Source organism: Myxocyprinus asiaticus, chromosome 11 (genome assembly GCF_019703515.2).
Source record: "Myxocyprinus asiaticus isolate MX2 ecotype Aquarium Trade chromosome 11, UBuf_Myxa_2, whole genome shotgun sequence".
In the NCBI taxonomy this organism is placed as follows: domain Eukaryota; kingdom Metazoa; phylum Chordata; class Actinopteri; order Cypriniformes; family Catostomidae; genus Myxocyprinus; species Myxocyprinus asiaticus.
The window spans coordinates 11180063-11200971 of NC_059354.1; the positions used below are offsets into that span (position 1 = coordinate 11180063).

The following is a 20909-nucleotide window of genomic DNA, read 5'->3' on the forward strand; positions in this document are numbered from 1 at the left end:
AATAAATGCTCTTATTTCATTGGAGAGGAAGTTTTGATTCCTGAAATCTACTAAATGTTTTCATACAATTAATTATTTTATCTCACAAGATCAAGGAAAATTTGACTGCTCATTATATGACCCCTTTAATGTTTGTGTTAGGCCTGCAGACCTTTTATCAGTACTGCTCACGAAGAGTGTCCTTTTTGGGGGTTCTTAGCCAGAAAGCTTATTAATGATTAGAAGGCACCTGCCTGTGCATGCAGTAGACAGCAAGGCAGCTCATTAGATTTAGGAACAGATCTATGGTGTGGACACTTGTCTTTCCCAGCCTCGAGTCACAATGCATCTTACTTAATCTTGACAATCAAATAAAAGTTGACTTTCACAGGCAAGGTTTTTGAGGAGGTACAGGCCCTCACCATTGAATCTGTAGCATAATGACTTTCTTATGCCCTGACTTGTATTCATTGCATGCTGTCTGTGTTATTAATAGACGACTTGCATCACTTCTGGACAGATGGTGGGTTTGACTGAGATGGTTCGTTATAGTGGCTGGCCGGCACTGTTCCATTCAGCCTTTATGTTCTGAAAACTGGGAGAGCCACGACCCCTGGACAACCCCCTGTGATGTCTGGAATTGATAATTTTATGATTTTTTGAAACAACTAGTAATCATGTTCTCCATGCCACATTTTTTTCACTGCACTCACAGAGATATTTTAAGGTTTCCTCCAAGCTTAACTCTAATACGCAACAGCTGCTTTTTGTAAATGTGAATTCCCTACCTATTTGTTTCTTGTTCTTTGGTTTGGTATCTTATTATCAAAGTAATGAGAAGAACTTTGGAATATCTGCAAATACTGTATGACCTTAAAGGGGGACGTATCATGGAAAACAGTATTTTCCTTGTAGACATACTTGAACACTCACAAAGCAAAGCTCTCTCCCCAGATTATCCAGACCAGAAAATTAAACTGCAAAAATGGGCACATAAAAATATGACCACACATTTTTACATTTTAAAGCCTAGTCAGCATTCAGCTACTTGCTCCGCCTAGATAACTACCCTGTAATGCAATAGTTTGCCAATCATAACAGAGATCATTCACATACAAAAGTCTTTGTTTGGGTAGATTACTTCTGTAATCTGTCACTAATTACAAATGACACAACTAAATTTGTAATCAGACAGGTAATATTTTAGATCAGGTACTATAATCTGATTACTTCTGGATTTATTGCATCTTTTGATGGAAATCATAAAATATATCAAGTACCAATTTACACTCCTTTCATTAAACATGAAATCAAACAGCAATTTGCTATTTGTCATTCCCTGAGAAACAACTGTAACTGTAATCTGATTACACTGTATATTGTAATTTATTCTACGTAATTACAAGTAATTGGTTTTGTAATCTGATTGAGTAATCCAGATTACATGTAGTCCATTACTAACCAAAACTGAAGGTACAGTTGCAAAAACAACCGTAGTGAATAATTTCTGCGCCTCTAACGTCAGCTAACGGAATTGCAAAAATAATGATTGTTTTCAAAAGGTTATCCCAAACATTCCCCTTCTTTGTAATTGATCACCCAAACAGATTGTCCAGTCCAAAATTGTCGCTATTTGTTTAGCCAATGTTGCTGTCTCAAGCTGGTCGGAAACCTACAAATGGCTTACTTCTCTGCATATTAAAGATGCACAGAGTCACTTTTTGTTTATGTCATGTTGGACTTACATTGACACCTAGTGGTGTGGATGCTGCATCATTCAAAATCAATAGTTTTAAGTTACAGATGCCATTGTATAAATTCACTATTCACAATCAGCCATGATTAATTTAATCCAAAAGTGAAAGTGTCCAAAAACAAGATGGTTACTGAGATTAAGCATGTAGTATTCAGCTGGTCATGTGATTCTAAAATGGTTGCCCCCATGAGGAGACCCCCTCCATGTGGAATAACACAGCCTTTATCCACCTTTTTTCGAAAGTGGAAGTGTTCCACGATTCGCTTGTTTTCAATTTCTGGTCTCCAGTGTTTTCGCTCATATCGGTGTATATTCTTAGTGAGTAATGTAATGTTTAAAGTATTACATTTGTAAACATTTTCAAAAACATGTGGCTTTAAAGTGCCGATACTTAGAGTCGAGATGACCATTTTTTTTGACAGTGCCTCACCAGAGTATGTAGATATCATGAAGCAATGGTCTGAGGTTAGTTATGTTGATATCATTAACTACTTTGAGTTGTCATGACAGCAACAACTGCACAAGTTGAGACTGAAATTAATTTTTACTCCACATAAAGGCGGGTGTACACGGTGCGATTTTCGGCTGTCGTGCGAGTTCCCAACCGATTTTTTCCAGTCGAGAGAGATCACGTGGAAATTGTTGGTGGCCGTGGCTCGCATCATGTGAGAGGAATTACGAGCGGAGCCGAGCGGCTTACGAGCAGCTCACAACTTTCCGATAATTTTTTTAAACTGTCAAAATTCAGGCACTGTCAGCTTGAATTTGTGAAGTGTGTGAGGTTGAATGAGCTGATTTGGTGATCTACATGAAGTTGACCAATCAGAAGAAATTGTTACAACTCACACGATCCATGAAAACTGAGTGTTCATGAAGCTTTTACACATTTGGAGAAAATGGTCATTTCCCATATTATTCACAAACACATCACTGGGAAGGATTCTACAGAAATGCCATGCTGTTCTCTGCTCTTCAAACAAATCATTTGCTATACAGGTTGCGCTAGAAAACAAAATTTATCACTCTGACGGACAGAGTTGAAAAATGTCCATCATGGTCTATTTTTATTTGTCATACTTGCATTCGTCATGGTGACATTTAGGGAGGTATAGAATCTGTTATAATTGTATACTGTACACGATAGTGGATATGTCATAGAATATTTTTTTTTTTAATCTCCAAGTGTGAGTCTGGTGAAACCAAGGACTTCTAGGTTGAAAGTTCTACCTGTCAATCAACCGCTGCGCTAAAACAAGATTTTAAACTTTGCTGTGCGTGGCTTTGAATGGCATTCACATGGACAAGACCTCACGGATCTTCTTCAGAATGTGTGCTATCAACATGCAAGCAGTGAAACAGATAAAAAGCAAGAATCTGAAGGTGAATAAAACAGGTAGTTTACTCCACTAAACGTCACGTTTGCACTTAGATTAAATCCAAGTATAACCGACAGAAACGGTGTGCAAATTTTCCACACTTTCTTTTCAATCTTGTACATTTTGTGCGCTTTATTATCATGCAGTAACTGGCAGCAACACACTGACGTTATGATTGATGCATGCAGTCATGTCATCACACAACCTCCCTTCAAAATCTGAAATGTCAAATGTTGGACAGCATTTGTAATAATTCTATTTTTTTTTTTTAATCGGCAAATGAGTTTTCAGCTAATGCAGCCCCTGGCCATGCCAGTCTTCTTTTTTATTTCTAAATTGCAAGCTACAAGGAATTAAAGCAATCTCCTCCTCTGGCTTTATGCCTTAAGCTGTGTTCACACTGCCAGCGTCATGCAGCGACAAAACAACCTCATCTCATTCATGTTTAATGAGAGCTGTCGACTTCCAGCGACACGACTGATGACGACCGTTGGTGACCGGATGTGGGCGTGTCCAGCGATGTGACAAAGTTGAGAAATGTTTAACTTTATGCAAATGTTATGCAGATATTAATAACCTTACTAATATTTTAAAATAGTGACCCAACTGCCAGCCACTGGCGACATGCAGCGACAAAGTAGCTGGCAGTGTGAACACAGCTTTAAGCCCCATTCACACCGCAGGCGGCATGTCGCTAGACTTTGCGATCAGTGTCGCTGGTGGGCGTTCCTACTGCTTCTGCCGCTCTAACATTATTGGTGGACTGCACAACTGGCCGTAGTAGCATTTGAAATGCTGTTTACAGATGATACTGCCGATGAAATTAAGATATCATACTAATTTGACAAGGAATTAGTTCTTTTGCCTCTAAAAATGCACATTCTGCAGGGGAGAGCGTTTTATATAACCTGCAGCAGTGCTTAATGCATAATATCATTAAACAAGATGAGCGTTATATCAATATATGAATCAAAATAACTCAGAATGCCGACACCGTTTTCCACGCATCATTTTATTAGGCCATAACTATCAATGTGGTTAAAGACAAATGATATAGAACAGTGAAATCGCTCACAGTAACTTTTAACTTCTCCTCCATCTTGCCTGCACTCGAGTCGACTCCAGTATCTCACACTCACCCTGCCTGGAGACAGATGACTTAAGCTCCTCTGTTTTCACTTTCATTGGTAGTGGCTCGCGAATGTCACTCGTCATTTGCATAAAGTTGAAATTTTCTCAACTTGTCTTGTTGCTTCCCACGGCGATCTCTGTCGCCAACGATCACGAAGTCGCTGGAAGTCGCTGTGCTCTCATTGAAAATGAATGGGATGGTGTCGCTGTCTCACGCGATGTCACTGGCGGTGTGAACGGAGCTTTATAATGATAAATAGCGTGAAAATTCATGCGTTTGCTCCGGAATTCGCCATGTCATTAATCAGAATCAGAATCAGCTTTATTGCCAAGTATGCTTACACATTCAAGGAATTTGTCTTGGTGACAGGAGCTTCCATTGTACAACAATACAAAAACAATACAAAAACAGCAGCAAGACATAGATGATATTAAAAAAGAAAAAACTGTTATACACATACGTACATACACACACAGACACACACACATACACACATACGTAGTGCAATTTCCCAGAGGAATGAAATGGCTGGATGTGTTGGATAAATATTTAAAAAAACTAAATTGTGTATTGCACATAGTTATTGCTCAATGGTGCAATATAACTGTTCATGAGATGGATAGCCTGAGGGAAAAAAATTTTTCTGTGTCTGACGGTTCTGGTGCTCAGAGCTCTGAAGCGTCAGCCAGAAGGCAACAGTTCAAAAAGGTAGTGGGCAGAGTGAGTGGGGTCCAGAGTGATTTTTCCAGCCTTTTTCCTCACTCTGGAAGTGTATAGTTCTTCAAGGGGGGGCAGGGGGCAACCAATAATCCTCTCAGCAGTCCGAACTGTCCTTTGTAGTCTTCTGATGTCTGATTTCATAGCTGAACCAAACCAGACAGTTACTGAAGTGCAGAGGACAGACTCAATGACTGCCGAGTAGAACTGTATCAGCAGCGCCTGTGGCAGGTTGAATTTCCTCAGCTGGTGAAGGAAGTACAACCTCTGCTGGGCCTTTTTCACAATGGAGTCAATGTGGGTCTCCCACTTCAGGTCCTGTGAGATGGTAGTGCCCAGGAACCTGAATGACTCCACTGCTGCCACAGTGCTGTTTAGAATGGTAAGGGGGGTCAGTGTTGGGGTGTTCCTCCTAAAGTCCACTATCATCTCCACCGTTTTGAGCGTGTTCAGCTCAAGGTTGTTTTGACTGCACCAGACAGCCAGCTGTTCAACCTCCCTTCTGTATGCAGACTCATCGTCATCTCGGATGAGGCCAATGATAGTGGTGTCGTCTGCAAACTTCAGGAGCTTGACAGAAGTCATTGGTGTAGAGGGAGAAGAGTATTGGGGAGAGCACACATCCCTGGGGGGCACCAGTGCTGATTGTACAGGTGCTGGAAGTGAATTTCCCCTGTTTCACAAGCTGCTGCCTGTCTGTCAGAAAGCTGGTAATCCACTGACAGATAGACATGGGAGAGTTAGTGTAATTTATTCTGGAGTATAGCTGGGGTGATGATGTTGAAAGCCGAACTGAAGTCCACAAAAAGGATCCTTGCATATGTCCCTGGTCTGTCCAGATGTTGCAGGATATGATGCAATCCCATGTTGACTGCATCATCCACAGACCTGTTTGCTTGATAAGCAAATTGAAGGGGATCTAGAAAGGGTCCAGTGATGTTCTTCAGGTGGGCCAACACCAGTCTCTCAAATGACTTCATGACCACAGATGTCAGGGCGACAGGTCTGTAGTCATTAAGTCCTGTGATTTTTGGTTTCTTTGGGACAGGAATAATGACTGAGCGTGTCATGTACAATTGCACCTGTATGATTTTCAGATAAACTGACTCGTAATGTGTGCAGGGGCTCACGACCTCCCGAGTGTCAGAACTCACATAGTGTACGCCCAGCCAAATGGTTGTTGTTGTCCATCTGAACCGCTCTTTCGGTAGTTTTTACATTGTGTCTCGAGACCAGAAACACAAAACAGGCAATTAGAATCATCATGGCGCCGCCCAGTGGTTGCTCAGGAAAACTGTGGATACGGTTACTGATATGACTAGAGTCCTCATCTCATGTGAGTGGTCATGATTTCATACTTATGTTTCAAAATTACTGTTCATTTCTTTATGAGTAAAATGTTTTTAATGGGGCAAAAATTACTGAGTGCACCTTCAAGATAAATAGGTAAATTTAAATTTTAAATTTTAAAGATACATTTTTTTTTAACATGTCAAAAATTACACATATCCTACCACCCCTGGAGTCGTGAGTTCGAATCCAGGGTTGTGCTGAGTGACTCCAGCCAGGCCTCTTAAGCAACCAAATTGGCCTGGTTGCTAGGGAGGGTAGAGTCACATGGGGTAACCTCCTCATGGTCGCGATTAGTGGTTCTCGCTCTCAATGGGGCGCGTGGTAAGTTGTCCGTGGATCGCGGAGAGTAGCATGATCCTCCACATGCTGTGAGTCTCTGCGGTGTCATACACAAAGAGCCACATGATAAGATGTGCAGATTGACGGTCTCAGAAGTGGAGGCAACTGAGACATGTCCTCCGCCACCCGGATTGAGGTGAGTAACCGCACCACCACGAGGACCTACTAAGTAGTGGGAATTGGGCATTCCAAATTGGGAGAAAAGGGGATCAAAATAAATAAATAAATAAATATATATTTTTTTAGGTTTTAAATATATAGATTTTTTATTTTATTTATTTTTTTTTTATACACATTACCTACAGAAAGGTACAGTAGCAAAAACAGTCCTTTTAAGTTTAATGTTCAGAGAGAAGGTGAAAAACTAAATTAGATGGTGTAAAACTAAATTAGATCTGTTTTTGGGGGGGTCCTATGAAAGTGCACACTGTGGCCCATTAAGTTTCAACCAGGGATAAACAAAGCCTCAAATAGTGACAATAATGTCCATCAAAATACAGTGGAAAACAATGCATGCTTCAGTCTACCTTCAGGGGCTCTAAACACTTTTTTCTACACAAAATGATGGTATAAGTGCACAAACATCATGTCTAATCATTTCCAGAGACTACGGTAAATCTATTAGCTCACAACTCAAACTCAAATTTGTTTTGATCCCTGCCCATTTACTGTTTCCATCCACTATTATTAGACATTGTTTTTCCCTCTTGGGTTTAATGGAAATGATGCATCTATTGATGATCTTCTGTTTCCATGCTCAGATAATAACAGCATGCGTCTCAGATGAACATTAGGGCAGGAATGATCTGTAAATGGAACCTTAATGGCAGCAAAAGGACAGCAGTGCTTTTATGTGTAGTGCCAGCGTAGAGGGGGTGGGTTACAGGTCACACACACACACACACACCTGTTCTTCGTGCAGCACCACCTGCTCCTGCAGTGGGTTGCCCAGTGCTGCCACAGAGATGAAGGGCTGCCACACTCCACTGATGGTATGAGGGAAGATGTCATAGAGCTCAATGCACTGTACTGAGTCTCCTCTCTCCTTCATAGCATACAGTGATACAGGATTACATGTGGCAACATAAATTGAACCTATGAGACAAAAACAATTTACTTTCTGTTTGAGTATTCAAGATGAATGTAACATGATTTTATAGATATATCTTAAAGAAATAGTTCACACCAAAGTTAAAATTCTGTCATTACTTACTCTCATGTCATTCCAAACCTGCATGCTGTTATTTTAAATTTGAAGTTGTTACTCTCTGATAACATTCAGCAAATCTCTGAAATTTATTTTGGGTTCAGATTCGAAAATAGCACCATTAGGCATCACACCAGGTTTCATGTCATTTTTCCTTGACACCAAAACGCCATTGGTTCTCGTACGTGTTGTTACTGCATGTGCATGGTCAGTTTGAACAGGCGGAATGGAGAATGAGAGTTTTTTTTCGGAGCTTGACAGATCTGGTCACTATGAACTTTCATTGTATGGAACAGAACTGTGTAAAGATTATCATTTCCACGAAAAAACAAAAACGTAACAACACTGAAGTCGTAACAACATTGAGGTTGAGTAAATGATGACTTTCGATTTTTGGGTGAACTATGTCTTTGATGCACTAGTCCTGGCCTACCGTTAGCAGTGGTGACATCACAGACGATGTCAACCTCGTTCATGGGGATCTGCCAGTGAGCTTGTTCTTCAGTGAAGCTCATAACTCTGGACTCGTGTCTCTCAGAGGGATAACTCTGAACTCGCAGAAACACTGGGCCCTGAGCAGCACCACACAAATCACAGTACTATTACAGTATAGTATGCTAATATAGACTTTGAAATATTGTTTAATTGGAGCAGAGGTTGCTTGCATGGAGAATGAGAGGTTTATGATACCTTGATTTCTATGCGATGGGACTCTGTTGGACAAAGCAGTTTTCGGTGTGTGTTGCCACCCTGACTGATGGTCCAGTACCCTGCCATCTTACAGTCTGGCAATGGCAACCTGGGAAGAGGGCATTGGGTATTTGTCATTATTCCAGTGAAAATTTGTTTTTTAGTATACAAAACCTCTCATTTGCCTGCAATGATTCATCTACAACAGGTGGAAAATTACTTAAAGCCTACAAATTTAGATCTAAAGAAAATTATATATGTAGGCTAAACAAAATAATAATGATAATTGAAATATAAATCAATTTTAGTTTCAAGGTGTTTTTGTTTTATTTTATTATTAGTGAACCTGCAGAGTAGCATTGACAATGCATGTTAAGGGCGAACAGCTCCGTGGAAATAAAACGAACTAAACTTCGAACACCTCCTGAGATGGTCTGAGGTCATTTGCAGCATTCTCACAGACGACAGATGGCTGGAAAAGAAAAGTGAGAACTCTTTACATGTGTATGTTCCACGAGACACGCTAGCGCTGCACGCCTCTGAACAAACAGTGAATCAGACACGCACATCAACGGCTTTTCTTTCTTTTGTTCTTCAAAATATAATCAAGTGTGTTTCTTCAAGTGTGTGTCTTTGTGACTAACAGCATTGTTATGTGTCAGTCTGTGATGTCTTACAGTTAGCCCACCACAGTGGCAGATAGTTTAACTAAATTGCCTGCCATGCACATAATATAGGCTACCCACATTTAACGGGTGCTGATTTTTAATCCCTGTGCTGCTATTTAATATATTTGGCGACTTCCCAGCTCTACGGTTTTTTAATTTCCCGATGTTGTCGATCATTATCTGTCAATGAGTGTTGCAATAGGCATCGGGATATTTGTCAGATATCATCGATATCCAATTACATCATCCTATCGCCCAGCCCTCATCAGGATGCTCAAACTAACAGAGCAATGTTTTGATAGTGCCACAGTGTTTAAACCTTTTGGGGAAAAGGCTCACCTAGAATGGCTCGCTTATTAGGAGAAAGTATTTTAACAAGAAAAAAGTACACATTTCAGCTTTAAACATTTGTTGGCGATCTGTTTGTGTATGAAAATCAAGCATGACACCTTTAAGTGATGTTTAAATAAGCCTCACTGTCAGTCAATCAATATAAATAATAATACTAATAATAACAATTTCTTGACCAGAAACAACTAAAAAGGTTAGTATCTGTTTTGGGAACATTGTTTCATTCTTGTCTATCTACCAATCAAAAGTTTAGACACACTTAGAAAGAGACACATTTGAGTACGATAATAAAGACATAAAAACTGTGAAATAACAATAGGAAGTATGGGACTTATGTCAAACCAAAAGAAATATCAACCAAATCAAAGCTATCTTATATTTGAGCTTCTAAGAAGTCACCCCTCTGTCTAGATTACAGCTCTGCACACTCTGGGCAGGTGCATCATTAGATGCGTTTTTAAAAGTATTAAAGGTGTTCCCATGTATGCTGAACACTTGTTGGATTCTTCTTCTTTATACGGGCCAGCTTATCCTTTAAAAAATCTTTAATTAAAATGTTAGTTTTGTAATTAAATTGATATAGTGTCATCATTTATTTTTGTCGAGAGAACTCATTTCAAGCATTTCAGCCTAAGCCTTTAGGTCTTTATGAGAAACAAAAATTCAGCCAAATGTGTCCAAACTTTTGTCTGGGTAGTTGCCCGAGCTGCTGTCCATGTGCTGGGGCTGGAGTTTATTGCCAATTATGAATGTTATAGTTACTCATCTGATTATTGCTCACTTACTATTTCCTCGGGAAACATTACACAACTACTGCAATTCATACAGTTAGATGACATATCCAGAAAAACAGTAACATCATTTTTAGTAAACACTTCTATTAACAGATCATATATATATATATATATAAACTTTTCTGTTTCCTTCTTTTCAAAATCATCTTTCAGAGAATCTGTTAAAAGATCAAAGGGAAATACTTGTTTCTTCACTACATTTCAAATGTTTGTATATTTTATTACAGAATAAATTGTCTGATGTCAGAAAATGAAATGTCAGAAAATGTACACTTATAAACAGGTGAAATAAGACAAATATGAGACGGAAGAAACAAATATTTTCCTTTATTGAAAGTGTATCAATTACAATACTGAGCATATTAAATTATCTTTATTAAAAGGGAGATTATTTGTCATCATTAAATATTGTTGATGCCTAGCACTTCATAACTGTGAAAAAAAAAACAAATCTTAATATTAATTAGGCCATATCTTTTACAATGACAACGGAATAGAACCTGATAATCAACTATTCATTTTTTAGTAATTTCTGAGTACAGTGGGGCCCAAATGTTTGAGACCACTAGTGAAAATGCTTCTATTTTAGTTTTCTAATTTCATACAAAATTTTTCCTTACAAATAATTTTCAGCATAATGATTTGAGTGAAAAGTTTACTTGAAAAATGAACCTTTCAGAATTAGTTTGTTTATGGTGTGTCCCCATTTTGCTTTAATGACAGCATACATCCATTTTATTCAGCATAATTTGAGATTGTTCCAAAGAGCATCAGAAATCTGACCTTTTGTACAAAGCAGTTGATACATTTTTCAAATACTTATTGATTTTCAGGTTTAAATTAGATTTTTAATATGGTCTCAGACCTTTGGACCCCACTGTATGTTCTATTTTTCCCCCCATTCATGTATGTTTAGGTTTTGTCTATTGCATCTTCTATTAAATTAGCAGCTTATGAATTAAATGCATTTGTTAAAGGTAAAGTGTGTAATTTCTGATCCACTACCGGCATCAAACAAAACAGCATTCTAATTGTTTGAGTGGTCGAATTGGACAAAACACAGGCAAGTGATCTGCTAAGCACAGAAAAGCAGGAAAATGTACAGAGCAAAGTCGGGGACAGCGAACAATGCATTTTTTATGTTTTACTTTAATGAAGTCCTGAAGTCCCCAATGAAATATGAACACCCCTTCCTCCCTCCTTTTTATTTTTTTAAATGGATTTACACAATTCATGCGGGTCACATTTTTAGGTTGGAAACAAACGGAATTCTGGATTAATCCGGAAGAATCACATCCCTGAAAACAACATTGGCTAAACCAATGCTGTGAGTCTGAGATGGGGCTACAATGCAGAGAGGGGGAGTGTTAGAAAATTGCTTGTAACATTCATTTGTGTGCCGCTAGTAGCCCAGAAATTAAACACTTCACAAAATGTTCAAGTGTGCGCTTTTAAGGACCATAGAGCAGATCCTCTCTAGAGGTATTCTTATACGTGACAGTTAGAGAACTTTCACAAGGTTTGTCTATGCTGTATTGGAGCATCCATGGACAGTAAAGGTAGACGAGGAGCTGAGCTCTTACTCCTTGGCCAGGTGCACGCTGGTGGGTTTGGCTCCGATCGGAATCCCGTGCTTGTGCAGAGCTGCAATCAGAACCTCTTGCATATCCTTGTTATAGGAGTCAAAGTCAAACACATTCCTCACCACATTGGCCAGCCCCTCGTCTGGAAATTTCTGGAATAAAGAAGAGAGGAAGGCAAGACAAAAAGCATTTAGTCATAATAAGGTGTAACCTACATTTACTGATCTTAGTTTTTCATCATTACAAATGATGAAAATTACTAATTGAAATGGTGGATTTGAATTGGAATTTAAAAAGCATTTGCAACTCTAGACACGTTATGAGGTCAAAAATAATGTGTTAGAGTTTTGGGAAGGGTTTGCTGCTGTCAACACTGCCTTTGTTGGCTTTAATAGTGATTAATGTCTCTTACACTAAGATGCAATTTTGTTACTATGTGACTGACATAAGTTTGATTGATGATTCATGATACTGCAGCTCATATGCCAACCTTTATCAGTCCTGACCCAGAAAATAACCTGTTACCCACAAACACAAGCCTGAGGATAGACAACAAATCCAGCTCCTGCAGAAAGACACAGTGTAACCGGTCCTGCTCGACCCACTCCGAGAGGGATTCGAACCAGCGTCAACCGGCATGGGAGGTGGGCGTGCTAACAAGGAAGCTAAAGGCTACAGCCTCTGGTGTCAGTTGCTAGTGCGCCTCTTGAGACCAGGGAGTGAGGTTTACACACACTGCACAGCTATCACGTACCAGCTGGCTTTCGTTACACTCACCCCCCTAAACCTCACTCCCACCCGGGTCACGGCACCACTGCAACCGGTCCTGTTCGACCCGCTCCGTCTGTGAGTGAACTATCATATACCAGCTGGCTCCTGTTATATCAGCACTATACCAAAAACACTGGTTTAATGGGTGCTATTAAAAGCTTGAAAAACAGTCACCCACAGTCATTCAATAGGAAAAACTCAGATTCAATAGGCTACCTGCTACATGACTCAAGTACATGTTCAATGTAGAGTCTATAACATGAGTTATTGTGCAGCCACCCGTGACAAGAAAATCCATACGGTTTCATCTGGCCCAGCTAACCTGTACAATGCACCTCACTGACTGTGATTTCCTGTGAGTGAGGAGCGGTTGCATGTGTTGATTAAGATGCTTTTGGCCCAGTGGTGGACAATCCATTCAAACAAGTCTTTTCCCCATCCTCTGCATGTGTGCTATAAGGGGCAGGCAGGAGGCATGGCAGGCCTGATTGGTGGGGACCTATTCCTGACCAATTGCTGTTATTGATCAAGGGTGTCTGTGTAACCCAGATGGAACTGAGTTAACACCAGACTGGGTGAGGAAGCTGTGGCCTAGCAATTAATGCACATGCTACAGACAAGTTGAGCATTGATGTTCACGTAGGTGATGCAGATTCAATATCCAAACCTGTCAGAACATCATGCCCATCTACAGGACACATACTGTAAGGCCTAAGATATTACATTTTAAACCAAGTGGATTTAAAATGTAACTAAAAAAAAAACCAAACAATCAAAATAATTTGTATCTTTGATAATTGAGTTGCATGATTATTGTAGGGAAATAAAAGTGTTTGTCTAAAACACTATGGTAGAAATCACCCATTAATGTATACATTTAGTCAGTCCAATCGAGTCACATCTTATGAACCTATAATTGCTATCTATAGGTCATGGCTTATTTTCAATAATTATTATTATGTTAATATTTGTATTTATGTAATTGTATTTATGATGTATTGGTATCTAATTGTATTGGTATTTTTCCACCTGTTACAATGGAGTGATTTTTAAGTCACTGTATTAGGTGCCAGTGGAAGAGGTTGGAGAGGATAAAATGTTTGGTTTTGGTATATGATTTTTTTTTTTTACCATTTTGTTATTTTGATTATTTTTTTGTTTCATCTGAAGTGTAATTTGAATTTAGAAATATTTTTGGCTTAATTTTTTTTATGTTTTAATAAATTAATTGTTCAAAATCAAAATCTACCAGTAGACGTGAAGTGCATGCCGATACAATCACTATTAAAACAAGCCATGATTTGTGTGCCAGTAGATGAAAATGATTAACAATACTTTCATTGCCTATAATTTAACGAAGCATTCATCCAAATTCTGACTAGAATCGCATTTTCTAAGCATATAAAAGGAGTGTGTCCATAATTCTATTCTTCTAATTCATTGCATACAGTCCATTTACACTACCAACTTCTTATGAATGTGCTGTCTTAGTTTATATCGCTGGTGCTTGACAGGGAATGGACTATATAATAGGACGCAGATGCTGCAATAACCGGAGAAAACCTCAGAATTAAATTGCACTTGACCCAGTCCATTAGTGTGTTGCACGAGTGATTTTGCCAAACCCACTTGCGCCTAGACTTAGCGCATGCTTGCATGAAAATAACAAAACTTCATGGCCATGCCCATTGACTTTGCGCTTATGACTTATGGCATAGTGCTGCGCTTAGTGCTAGGGCTCTTAAAATAGGGTTCCAAGGCTCTAAGCTGCTCTGCTCTTTTGCTTAACATTCTTTGTAAACAGTGTTGAAGTTTCCATGTATTCTGGACACTTGTTGGCAGCTTTTCATTCACCAAAAAATTAACCTCTTAGCTTTGAAAAAAAACGAATTTAAAAATTTTAGCATAGGCCTTTATATCAAAAAGTCTTTAATATCGAGAAACATAAATTCATTCAAGCGTGTCCGAACTTTTGACTGGCAGTGTAGCCCACTGATTGCTGCTTGCTTCACTTGATGCTTGGGGGGGCAGACTAGTCTGACAATTGATTCCTCATCCAACGTGACAGATAAATTCCATCCATCTATCTGTATCTCTCTCACTCCTGAGAGCTGTATGAGAAGCAGAGTTAAGAGGAGTCGACTGGTAAGTTGTGTGTCTGTGTGTGTGAGCGGAGTTAAACCCCAGAGACAGGTGGCCCAGAATGTGTCAGATCAGTCTGTGAGTGGGCTGAGTGAAGAGACACAGTATCTCTCTCTCAAGGCACCTTTCCACTCAGAGATAGGGTCACTCGCCCTCATCTATTAAACATAACTCAATTCATCACCGAAGACATACACACATAAAGTCTGAATTCTTAAAATGGGGAACACCCTCAGTCCAAGGTTTGATGTATCGTGGGGATTTGGTGCAGAGTGTGTAGCTAGACGTTTGACTTACGGCATAAAGTCTGGTCCACAATGCAGCTTATTCTGGCCAAGAGCCACAAACTTAGAGATCAGACTTACATGTAAAGCAACAAACTACAGTTTGTTTTGTTTTTACATGCAGTTTAGGGACAGGTTTATCTCATAAGGATGACACCACAATAATACTACCCTACAAATTCAAAGTGAAAAATGAAAACAAGTGTGGATTTTGTAGCTACTTCAATTTTTACACATAATTTTCTCTGAATCTGAGCATAGATGAGTCAAGCCTATACATTACAGACCAGAACGTAGTTAAATGTGTTCAGCACTTTATGTGTTTTGCCATTGTATGAATTTATGTAGACTTTGTAGTCAGCAATTTTGTCTGTCGAAATGTAATACGTACTAATTATTTCACAGACAGTGGAATATACAGATCTGCTTGTTAAAGGAATATTTTGGGTTCACTACAATTTAAGCTCAATCGACAGCAATTATGACAGTGTTGTTTACCACCATAATGTATTTGGTCTCGTCCCTCATTTTCTTTAAAAAAGCAAAAATCGAGATTACAGTGAGGCACTTACAATGGAAGTGAATGGGGCCAATTTTTGGAGGGTTTAAAGGCAGAAATGTGCAGCTTACAATTTTATGAAAACACAGATTAATTTTTCTGTTAAAACTCATGTATTATTTGAGATGTAAAGTTGTTTAAATCATAATTTTTATGGTTGTTTTAAGGCTTAAGAGTTTACGGCGTTATGTCGTCATGGCAAAAAAGTTGTACAATTGTCTATAACTTTACACAGAAAAGTTTAGTAAGTGATTTTATCACACTAAAATCATGTTTACATTCTGTGGCCATACTTTTGAAACAGTGAATATTTTAACGTTTATGGATTGGCCCCCATTCACTTCCACTGCAAGTGCCTCACTTTAACCCAGAGTGAAAAATCCAAATTAAACTTTGTAGTAATCATTATTATGCCACAAAATCCTGTCGACTGAGCTTAAATTAGTATATTGAACCCGGAATATTCCTTTAATATCTAGTTTACTTGCTACATTGTCTCAAACAAAAACAAAAAAATCTTTTAAAATGTAATACCAATAAACTTACAAACTTTGTCAAATCCAGTGATTATTTCTTCCCCAAAAGAGCTCACAATATGCTTTCCAGTTTGATGTGCATTATGGATCAGCTGGTCAGTAAACGAACTGTGGGTGGTCCATGGGTGTGCTGTTTGAGGGTGAGATAAGTACCTGCAGGTGTTTGACGATGTTGACCACCTCCCGTGTAGAGTACGGGTATGTAATGGTTCCTTGGTCCGCCATGGCCCGGAGCTCTCCGAACGCAGCCACCAGTTTCTGGAGAACAGCATCGGGAACGTTTGGCCCATATTGCTTCAGCATGGCAAACTCCTGCTGAGGCCTGGGATTGTCCACTGCATGGCAGCTAAATATGTCCCCTAACAGAGTGAATCACAAGTATTAGAAATTAATCTAAAATGGACATAATGTTTGTAATTGTAATAATATAATAAGAAGAGCTTTATTAAAATTTTTTACAACAGATTAAAAAAATTACAATGATACACTGATTAATTCATCAAATATATTATAAAAAATGTCAGATCTATATTTTCTGAAAAAAACAAAACAAATGAAGATTATTCAAAGACATTATTATGGCATGCGGGCAATCCATTTTGCAACTGAGCTTGTCAATCTGTCTAAGGCAGCTTTTTTTTTCAGCTTTTTTCAGTGTCTAACATCATGAGCGCTACATTTAAGACTTTTGTTTCGGGTAGCTCAGCGAGTATTGACGCTGACTACCACCCCTGGAGTTACGAGTTCGAATTCAGGGCGTGCTGAGTGACTCCAGCCAGGTCTCCTATGCAACCAAATTGACCTGGTTGCTAGGGAGGGTAGAGTCACATGGGGAAAACCTCCTAGTGGTCGCGATGAGTGGTTCTCGCTCTCAATGGGCTGCGTGTTAAGTTGTGTGTGGATAGCGGAGGGATGCATGAGCCTCCACATGCGGAGTCTCCGTGGTGTTATGCACAACGAGCCACGTGATAAGATGCGCAGATTGACGGTCTCAGAAGTGGAGGCAACTGAGACTTGTCCACCACCACCCGGACTGAGGTGAGTAACAGCGCCACCACGAGGACCTACTAAGTAGTGGGAATTGGGCATTCCAAATTGGGGAGAAAAGAGGATAAACAAATAAATTTAAAAAAAAACTTTTGTTTTGAGACTTTAACGTTCACTTACATTCTGTTGCACTTTTGAATGCAAGAACATCTGTACGAATGGACCCGTAGTCATTTTGTACTGCCTGCTCTCAGCTATTGTGGTTTAGCGAGTCAGGGGGCAGATTAAATGCATTCATTTTTTTTATTACATAATTTTTGTATTGCTCTAAAAAAGCATGTTAAATGAACAGCCCCAGTAAAAAAGACATTGCTCAAGGACAGTGCACTCTAGGTAATATTTTGTGATGAGTGTATAGCTGTGATGTTTGCATTTGATCATCCATTCATCTACAGAAGTCTTACCAAGTGCTCCAAAGAAGTCATTTCCCAAAAAAGGAAAACCAGGTCGGTTAGCTAAAATAATCATGCGAAAGTCTGGATGCATGGGAATGGCATTAGGTCTTCCAGCTGCTTCCAATGGATCTGTGGTAAACATCAACAATCCTTGTGTTATTAAGACAGTCAGTAATAGTTCTATGATAAGAAATAAGTGGGGTCCCCTCTGCTTGTTTCACCTGACACTATTCTCCTTCCATCAGCCAGGATCATCTCTCCACTCTCCACCAGAGTCTTCAGAATACAAGTCACATTTGTGGGAGCTTTGTCAGCTTCGTCTATAACAAGGATGTGTCCCATCTTCACAGCTTTCACCTTCAAATCAATACAAACATAAATACAGATGACACCAGGGTGATAGCATCACTTTTGTAGCATTTGATTTTTTGCCCTCAAGTCCAGCCGAAATGTTAGTCAAGCTTTCTTGCTTAGAACCTTAGAATTAAACAGGCTGCGGCTGTACATTTAGGGCTTCTATATGGAAATGACCTCTGTTCTGATTGGCTATTTGCACATGAGAACTGTCAGTGCTGTTCATAAGGGTCCTGAATATATAAATGTGGACATGTGGTCATATGTTAATGTGCTCATGGTTGTGACATCATAGCAATGACGATTTCTGAATGACCTGTCTTGGCAGCTTGGTTTCCAAGGTTTCCTGTAGCATTTGGCTGGCAAAGTTTTAACAATTATACTTTGTCCTTGTTATGTCTTGTTGGTGTGATGTGACAATGCAGCAAGCGTTAAAAGCTATCTCTTCCATGTTGATTTTGAGTTTCAGTCCAAACCAGTCATGACAGCGGTAAGCAACTCATCATTTTATCGATCACTTGGTTTCTATTTCTGCGACACCACACTGGTTAGCCCCGCCCACAATGAAATCTCACTGGACCATAGTACCCCTCCTCATTTATAATTAAATATATTACACATAAAACACAGACGAGGAGATATTGTAGAAGTTGAGAAACATCAGATATTATATAATAAATAGAGGTCGACCAATAGTGGATTTTGCAGATAACTTTGTTGTGGGAAAGGCCGATAACCGATTAATCGGCTGATGGTTTTTTAAATCGATTAACAGAACATAAAAAAATAAATAAAAAAAATCTTAGTCTTTCCTTACCATGACGGGCACAGATTGAATAAAATCCTGAATGCAGTTTATTGTTCAACCAAAATCCCAATAATAACCAGAAAAAACATATTTTGTGCATAACATAGGACTTTTAACTATAAACAAGCCTGAAAAACACACTGGGGACTCTTATTTTGAAATGATGAAGACTTGGCCCTGTTCCGGTGCTCTATTTTAAATACTAACCAAATTAAACATTTATTTATATATAAAACTATATATATTTACCAGATAAAGGGTTTTGTACATACATATTTCACCAGATGAGGTTTAATGAGGAATAAAGTTTATTATTATTCACAAGATATGAAGTTGGAGACATGATGTATGTGCTGATGGGGCACATTTCCATATAGCTGCATTTTTCTTTGCATGCCCTCACTTTAATTAGAACACTTGATTATCTAATCAACATAACAAAATATGCATTGAAGTGAGAATAAAAATATGGATTAATATTGTCAATAATGAAAGATACAGCAAATCCCCAAAAGGTGTCATTGTTGATATTTCACCTCTAGAGGCCACTATTGGATTGCAGAACCAAGATGTTTTACCTATTGCTTGCCACAGAGGAACACAGAGGATTAAAATAAAATATCAAAAACTATCAGCATAGATTTTTGCCAATATCCGATAGTTCCAAAAAGCAACTATCGGCACCGATTAATCGGTAAAACCGATATAGCTGATAAATACCACAACTTCCACAGTGACAACAGTAAAATGGATGAATATACAATGTAATGTAAAATGTGTTTTTTAGTTATATGCAGTGTACAAGAGAGAACTCAGCCTCACCGTTCTGATCGCTAGTGATTTTATTGCCTCGTACAGCAGTTTTATTCACATTGTGGACAGATATATTGCTTGTTGCTGGTAACTTATCGTGTTGTGCCCTGTTAGGACACAGTGTTTCTCTGGATCATCTTCATTACAAAAGAGCAAAGAAGAGTGTGACAGTTAATGGAGAGGATTAAAGCCCAATATATTAGAAGATTATAGTCGTGTTCAGCTTGTTTTCATCCCCTTTGACATGTAAGTGACATTAATGTCTGTTATTTACACGCCAGAGCTGAAAGATGTTTTGTGGAGAACGAGGGGTGTTTTCTTGTTGCTTTTATCCATTGCGCCGGCACAATGCAAGACCATTTTAAAGCAATGATATCAGATAAGGCATCAGAAGGGGCTTTAAAGCCTCAAGACTATTTATACCATAAGAGCTGCCGCTGGGTGCTAATTGAGGGGACAAACTCTGAGTCACAGCCTGCTTTTCATCTCCCTCTAACTTGTATTGAGCAGGAACATCGTTAAAAGCATTTTGTAGAGAACACACAGGACCCTGCTTCACAAACGCGTCTAAAGGCAAAATCACGCTAACAAAACAACACACCAACTTCAGAAACGAGCAGCATTGAGGATTATAACACACTGTCCTCGAGGTCATTCATTAATTTTTAACGCTGTTTCCCTCATCTGCGCTGGGGCATTCTCCGGGTGATAGCTGGCAACGTGTTTGTCCTCGCTGGAGCAGTGGTCTGGACCATCTGCTGATAGATGTATAAATATCACTATGCAAAGTTTACACTTCACACGGGTTGTTTTCAGGAGATCACAGGACAGACAGAACCACTGAGGTGGTGAATCTTGCAATGCTGTAATATTTGAAATAAAAACTCAGAACAACAATAATCACTGTGCGGACATTTTATCCTTTTTCCACACTTCACTCCAGCCCATGTAAGAATAAGATTTGTTTTTACCACTTTTTGGCCAAAGTTGACCGAAAGTCGCTCTGTTCACAGATATCTCCAATTCATTTCTAAAGGAAAGTTTTATAAAGTTTGTCAGATGAGCATCAGTAACCAAGGAGGGCGGAGCTTAGCAAAGGGTTCATTGGTTTCAATAGAGCGCAACAGTCTGGTTCCAGAAGTAAAAATTCCCTTCATTTTTTCCATAGGTGAATTTATTCTTACTGATAACTTATAAACCTTTAAAGACAGACGGTGTAATCGATGGCATATTCTTCTGTTGAAGCCATCAGTTG

At 39.0% G+C, this 20909-nt stretch overlaps 1 protein-coding gene across 1 annotated transcript in view; it reads right to left on the reverse strand.

Annotated features, from left to right (window-relative positions):
* Window positions 1-20909, reverse strand: part of LOC127447981 (von Willebrand factor A domain-containing protein 8-like) — a 134200-nt gene that overhangs the window by 72354 nt on the left and 40937 nt on the right. The window contains exons 23-29 of the mRNA XM_051710256.1: window positions 17901-18036; window positions 17689-17808; window positions 16391-16596; window positions 11946-12097; window positions 8550-8658; window positions 8293-8431; window positions 7560-7747 (exon numbers count right to left, since the gene is read on the reverse strand). Of these exons, the coding sequence (XP_051566216.1) occupies window positions 7560-7747; window positions 8293-8431; window positions 8550-8658; window positions 11946-12097; window positions 16391-16596; window positions 17689-17808; window positions 17901-18036 (1050 nt within the window). The remainder of the gene's footprint in view (window positions 1-7559; window positions 7748-8292; window positions 8432-8549; window positions 8659-11945; window positions 12098-16390; window positions 16597-17688; window positions 17809-17900; window positions 18037-20909) is intronic.